We start from the raw sequence: 7,241 nt of genomic DNA on the forward strand, positions 1-7,241 counted from the left end.
TCTGCTCTGATGTGCTTCTTGCGCATGGCCCGGTGGAATGCTGGCTTCTCTGATGATGGTTGTCTCCCTAGAATCGGCCTGGCTTGTCGAGGGATGTCGTCGGTGAGGGCGAGGTTGTCCCCGTAGCATAGGACGGGGCCGTTGTCCTCGGACCAAGCCTTTGCTGGCGACCACGGTGCACAGCCGCGCGACGTGGATGATCAAGCCCGACTGGTGCACGGCCACTCGTGTCCTCCTCCTACGCAGCTCTTCGATCTCGACGCCATTCGTTCACCGCCTTGTTGTTCTTCTATTCGCCCAGTCTCCTAGCGGACTTCTTTCTCCTTTTCTTCTAGCGGTCTTCTCGAATTTTCCACCTCGCTCTTTCTAGACCACGTGAGCCTTCTTCCTCTTCCTTCTTCTCTTTCTTCTTTTTATTCCACTTCAGCTCGTGACAAAACTTGATTGGTTGAAAAAGGAAAAAGGGTTGGGGAGTAGATGGTCGGAGTCCGCTAGTCAAGGGCCCGGCTGGCTGTAGCCTCCCGCCAGACCTCATCCAGGAGAACCAGCTGCTCTTCCAGGTCCGAGCTGGACAGTTGTGCCTCCCACTGCTGCGAGTTTAGGATTTTCTGAATGCTTAACTCTGTGTTAATTGTCTGTGGCTTTTGTGTGCAGCCCCATCATGCGTGACGTAAAGTGGGGCTACCCTCGCACCAAGGGCATTTAGCCTTAGGGTACCGGTCAGGAAACATGGCGTTTTGTCTTTTCAGGTGCGGAAGAACACCCGTCTGTATTTTTCTAAGATCTATCGCGTCCTTCCTGCTTAAGTCTCTGTGGGAGCTCAGCTTTTCTTTTTAGAGAGTGGTCAGTGTTAGGTACCGGGCGTTTATGTATCAAAGGAAGCCCATTATTTACGGCGTCACACGTCTGAGCTACAATCACTGCTCGAATACTGATTACCTGTTTCGTCCATCTCACAATAATTATGCACTCTCTAGATGCACTAGATTTTGTTACTCTCTATGCTTGTGCCAGTTTCTTGGGCATGTTGTGCGCGTGCGTGTTGGAGTCATTTCATACGTTGTAAGGAGTTATTTCATACGTTGCCACTGTCATGTGGAGCAGCATGCTAGGCGTATGGCTCCAGGGAAACAACAACCGCAGCGCCAGCAACATCTTTTGGAAATAACAAAGAACGCAGCGCCGCTGCAGATTCAGAGGCACTTTCTAGAGCTTCAGTCGAAGTACCCTTACCAGGAATTTTACACATATGTCTCAAAGTCGCATGACGCACCACATGTACGAACTTTTCAGAATACCCAGCTTTTCAGAAATTGCTGTTTTAGAAGTTGACTGCTTATCGTTTCAATGTAAAAATATTTCAGTTCCGCGAAGTTTCAGTACTACGACTAACGAGTCTGATTCAATTTCCATGTCTGGTTTCATTGCGTCGTGTCTGTCTTTCTCGACAATAATGAAATGACAGAGCGTCAGATACTACAATCTAGGAAATCTGAGGGTTCTAATAGGTGTCTTTGGTTTCCCTTTGCCAACTCGTACGATTGAAGCACTTATACAAATGTACGGGGGAAGCAACAACAACCGTCATGTAAGTGCTCCTGCACAAGCGTTGCAGTTGTGGCTCGCGTGCCATTGCGCAGTGAAAACTAAGTACCCTGAAATAACAGTGATGGACATCGGTCACTGTTCATGGACATTCACTGAAGCAAGCAAGAAGGCGATGGCAGGACCACGGAGTGTTAATAATCTCACCTGCTCGGCACTGAGCACTCTAGCTGTTGCCCTTGTTGTGAAGTATCAGATAAAAGGCCGTACTGCAGTGCCGTCGGTCTAGGATCGAAATAGCTTGGGCGAACAAAGCAGATGCTTCTTTAGCATGGGCTCTTGAACGTTAACAGCGCTGCGAGCACCAAGGCTCGTTCGCACTGTAGTGAAGAAGAGGGACGATGCAGTGGGGTATCCTTGCCAGTGCTGTCTAGTGGGTCAGTCTCTCCAGCGCATCGTTCGGACTACGCCGCTCGTGCTCGCGGTTCCCTGAACTGATCGAACGCTCATCCCTAACGCTTGCGTGCAATAAATGCCTTTGGGGTCCTTTATTCGAACAATGCTCCATAGTTGCCGGGGCTTGTTGGGCTCTTGTAGAAGGACGAGGTCACCTTTCTTAATTTTGTCGAACGGTGTCGTTGACTGGGAGCTTGACATTGTTCTTAACTCCGAGAGGTATTCTTTGGACCAACGTTCCCAGAAAGTTCTTCGAGCTTTTTCTCGTTGGTCTCACATAGGTAGTATATGGCGACCATCGGCTGTGATCTCGCCGCGTGTTAGGTCGGGAAGTGCAGATATTCGCTTTCCAATGAGAAAGTGAGCCGGGAGAGGGGTTCCAGATCACGATAGTCGCGATAAACGTATGTGATTGGCCGGGAATTGATCACAGCTTCTACTTCAGTTAAAGTTTTTTGTAGCTGTTTCTCCGTATGATGTCCTTTGCCGATGCACTTCTTCAACGTCAGCTTGACCGACCGGATAAGTCTCTCGTAAAAACCGCCCCACCACGGTGCATGATCGGCGATAAATTTACATTTTATGTGATGGTTCGCGATGAAGTTACAAACTTCGTCGTTTCTCAATGACTGCCACAATCTGGAAAGCTCTCTCTTGCTCTTCTTGAATGCTAAGGCGTTGTCGGAATATATAACACAAGGAAGTCCCCGCTGCGACACAAAGCGTCGGAAAGCGTTGAGAAATCTTGTGGCGGTCATGTCTTCTACTAGTTCGAGGTGAACAGCTCTAATCACGGCGCACGTGAACAGGCAAATATACACGTTGGCGTAGTCATTTGGATGTTTAACGTAGACGGGACCGGCGAAATCTAGTCCTGTAACTTGAAAGGGTTCCGAAGCGGTTACTCTTTCAGGTTGTAACGGTGCAGCCACTTCGGAGAAAGCTTTGACGTTGTAGCGTTGGCACACGATGCATCCTCTGATGACTTTCTTGGCTAGCTGTCGTCCTCGTAATATCCTAAATCTTTCCCTTATTTGTACAAGTGTATCTCGAACTCCTGCATGAAGAAGTTGCCGATGGTGCTGCATGACGAGGAGCTCGCAGTAATAGTGGTCCTTTGGTAAGGCGATTGGATGTTTTTCATCGTATGGTTTCTTACTGTATTGTAGGCGTAACACGGTGCAGTGGAGTAAGGGAGCTGTAGTTGTGAATGTCCATGATAGGTGATTCGGTTTGCATGGCGACTTGCAAGAATTTCGGTTGAGTTCTGTCCACGGTGTGGTGGCCATTCATTCTCTTCACAAGTAAGCCAATGGGTCCTGTCCACCAGGCTGAGTTTGTTGTCAATTCACGGGCCGAAAATCCTCTTGTCAAAAAGTCAGCGGGATTTTGGTTTCCAGGGCAGTGTCTCCACAATGTGATGTCCGTTTTACTCTGAATCTCCGTTACCCTATGGCGAATGAAGTCTTTCCATCTGTTAGGATCGCCGGTAATCCAGTACAGTGCTATCATAGAGTCAGTCCAAAACTGCAGTGATGTAATGTCTTCGGATAGCTCTTGACGCACGTACTCGTATATTCGTGATGAGACGAGACAGGCTAGTAGTTCGAGTCTGGCAAGGCTTGTCTCTTTCATTGGGGCCACCCTGGACTTGCACAAGACTATCGTTGAGCTTTTGTCGTTCCTACTGCCTGCTGTGCAAATGTAGCAAATGTAGCAAACGGCACCGTAGGCTGATTTACTGGCCTCAGCGAGAAAATGGAGTGCGTATTTGTCGCCAAGCCCATGTACGCCCTGTCGGTAGTACCGAGGAATTTCAATGTCACAGAGCTGTGGAAGTTCATTGCACCAACTCTTCCATTCGTGTAGAGCGTCCAGTGGCAAAGGTTCTTCCCAGTCAATGCGTTTTCTCCAAAGGTCTTGAAAACATATCTTCATCCTTATTGTAAAAGGAGTCAGCATGCCAAGAGGGTCGTATAGGCGAGAGGTCGTTTGTAGCATGAACCGCTTGGTATCAGTTCTTTGTTGAACAAACTCTATAGCGTTTGCCGGACTAAACAACAGTACGTCGGTGTCAGGATGCCATACCAATCCCAGGACTTTCAGTACTCCTGTCAGTTGCCCGAGAGGTAACTCCGGAGGTTGCTTCGATTGTGTGTCAAGAACACGTGGGTCGTTCGAAGCCCACTTTTGTAGCTTCATAGACGCACTTGCGAATATCTCAGTGGCTTCTGACCGCAGTTTGGACGCGTCTTCAACGGATTCCGCTCCTGTTAAAATGTCATCAACGTATATGGAACCCCACAGCCTTTTTGTAGTTTCGGGGTAAGCAGACGACACTTGATACAGATGACGACGGATGGTCGCCTGCCGAAAGAAAGGGACTACAGGTCGTGCCGGATGGTACTCTGGTCATACGCCAGATGCCAACGTTAGACAACGGTTGATCTGGCTTGGGTGCTTTCTCCAACCACAGGTAGCGCAAAGCGTCTCGGTCTGTGCTGGTGATGCTTATTTGGAGAAACGCTTTTTCGATGTCTGCTACTAAAGCAATGCGATGCTTTCTAAAGCGAAGTAGCAGTGCTATGAGATCGGCATTTAGGTTTGGTCCGGAGTACAGGCTGTCGTTGAGCGAGAGCTCTCCTTTTTCATGTGAAGAAGCATCCAAGACTACCCTTACTCTTGTAGTACGGTCCTCGCGGATTACTGCATGGTGTGGCATATAATACACTGGGTTTTCTGTATTATCGTCAGTGACCTTCTCGGCTACGCCATCGTTAGCGTATTTACGTATGGCAGCATCATATTCTTGCAGAAGCTGAGGGCATCGGCGTAGCTTTCGAAGAAGTTGATTTAAACGCGTCTGTGCGTTTTCTAGATTGTTGTGGTTGAGAATTGTCGGTTTCCATGGAAGTGAAACTACGTAGCGACGATTCTCCATCTTGATGGTGCTTTTGAAGAAGTCCAAAACTGGGTCTGCGTCCTGTGTCTTGTTATGTACCGCGGGTTTCATCCCCATAATTTCTAGGTCCCAGTAATTATCTGTGGTGACCTTAAATTCTTCCACTGCCGCTTTCAGTACTATTGTCTAGTGTGTGACGGTAGCACAAGAGGCTACTGGTCCGTGCAGAGTCCAGCCTAAGGAAGTCTCGACAGCTTTAAGTCCGTTCTCCAAATTCTGTACGTTGCCCGTGACAAATGACCAGTAATAGTCACTGCCGATTAAGACATCGACAGCTTTTGGGCTTTCAGCTTAATCGTTATCGGTGAAGTAATAACCTTGGTGCTCGAGCTTGTCAGTAAAGTCTCCACTCGGTCGCGGAATCGATTGGTCGCAGATCTTGGTCGTGACGAGAGCTTCGATCAACAGTGTCTTGCAACTATGCACTGAACTCAGAGTGACAGACACTCGTCGGAAAGTCTTCTCGTTATGATGTCCTCCAAATGTCCTACTGTAAGACACTCGCGATCGAGTACTTGACAATTAAGTTTCTCAGCCAATTGCTCGGTCACAAAAGTGCGCTGGCTGCCTCCATCCAATAAAACATGAACCAACATTTTACTATCCTGGCCGGCTGCCGAAGCAACAACTGTTTGGAGGTATATGAGCCGTTTGGACGTGCCAGTTCCAGTCATCTCGAGTTGTATCTGTTTAGGGAATGTCTGGGGTCCGGTGGTCGATTTCATCAACCTTGGGTCACACATTGTTTCCGTATGGCGCCGATTGCACTTTCCACATTTTACCTTTCTTATGCAATTTTTTGCTACGTGATGCTCCAGGGTACAACGGAAGCAGCGACGAGCACCTAGAAGGCGTTTTTTCTTTTCCTCGAGAGGAATTGCTGAGTCGCACTGCTCTGTACAATGGGTCGTTGATTCGCAGAAAAAGCAGTCTTTTTTTGACGTACGGGTTTACTGCATGAGGTCAAAGACTCTGTGGTTGAGCTTGATGGCACGGCTGTTTCGTTAAGGATTAAGGTCGCGATGTGGATGTCGCGGTAGTGCAAAATTCTTTATCTTTGCTCTTCAACGCGTCCTCTTGTACAGAAACATGCAAGACTGTTCGTTCGCGAGACTCTATTTCTGTTTGAATAAAAAGCAGCAAAGACTTAATGCTCGCCTTCTGTTGCTGGGTGCGCTGTGCTTGTTCGCCAGTGCTTCCAGCTCCTCCCCTTTCCTCGGAACTCTGGCGTGCGATGGTCTTGTTGAAATCGAGGACAATATCGTGAGGAAGCGACTTCAGGAGAATGGGGTAGAGCATCGAAGAATAATTACCTTCGGATATCCCGAGAGTCTTGAGGGCACGTGTCTGGGACTGCACAGTGTCGTAGAGGCTTCGAAGGCCACGAAGGTCATTGGGGGATCGAATCGGTGGCAAGTCGATGAGTCGCTGCTTGTGGTCCTGAATGATGAAGTCGTCCTTAGCAAAGCGCCGCTTTAGAATGTCCAGGGCATCACTGTAGCAGCTCGCAGTTGCTGGAAGTCCCGCTATCGCCAATGCCGCGTCGCCGGTCAAGACTGAGCGTAGATAGGTGAACTTGTCGACGTCGGTGAGGCCACCGTTGTTGTGGATCACTTGGTTGAACTGTTCCCAAAAAGGCGGCCACATTGAAGATCGACCACTGCACTTTATAAGTTTGATCTTCGGAAGATGAACACCGGGTTGCAGCGTGCGTTCAACGGGTTCGTTTGACGTCGACGGTGCCGTACGATTGAGTGATTTATGAATCTGACGTATACCGTATATAAGCTTCGCGGACGTCGCTGTGGCTCGATCATTGTAGTCGACAACCCGATCAAACTCTGCTGCAGCTTCCGTGGTAGAGAGCAGAGGTACGATGTCGGAGTCAGTTGCCCTCAAGTCGGTGTGAAGATGATTGAGGCGTTGGCTAAGGATGCAAAGCTGCTCTTCCGTAGCACTGTCTTGGCTAAGCGTTGATTCGATGTCGTTAATAAGCCGCGTTAGCTGCGATCTCTCGGCTTTGCGCTTGAGCTTGAGCGCTTCCATGGTTGGACTCCGCGATGAGCAGCCAAAGTACGACGAATCGGTAGGCCGGAAGGTGATTACCTTGGTACCATCGCTGTGGTTCGCTTTTCCGATGAGTTTCGGCACCACTTGAAGGAAATCAAGCCTGCCGTTCCATAGGAAAAGGGTTTATTATGCATAAACCGAGAAACGACTCCGTGGGTATAGCTGCTCTTGCACGTGGGCCCAAGCACGAGAGCATCGTCCTCTTCTT

General features: G+C 48.9%; 1 protein-coding gene across 1 annotated transcript; it reads right to left on the reverse strand.

Annotated features, from left to right (window-relative positions):
• Positions 1-491: 491 nt before the first annotated feature.
• Positions 492-7,009, reverse strand: LOC119431824 (uncharacterized). The gene is made up of 3 exons (XM_037699286.1): positions 6,794-7,009; positions 6,122-6,586; positions 492-590 (listed from the first exon to the last, which is right to left on the reverse strand). The coding sequence occupies exons 1-3, from the start codon at positions 7,007-7,009 to the stop codon at positions 492-494; spliced, it is 780 nt and encodes a 259-aa protein (XP_037555214.1).
• Positions 7,010-7,241: the final 232 nt, after the last annotated feature.

Source organism: Dermacentor silvarum, chromosome 10 (assembly GCF_013339745.2).
Source record: "Dermacentor silvarum isolate Dsil-2018 chromosome 10, BIME_Dsil_1.4, whole genome shotgun sequence".
Lineage (NCBI taxonomy): Eukaryota > Metazoa > Arthropoda > Arachnida > Ixodida > Ixodidae > Dermacentor > Dermacentor silvarum.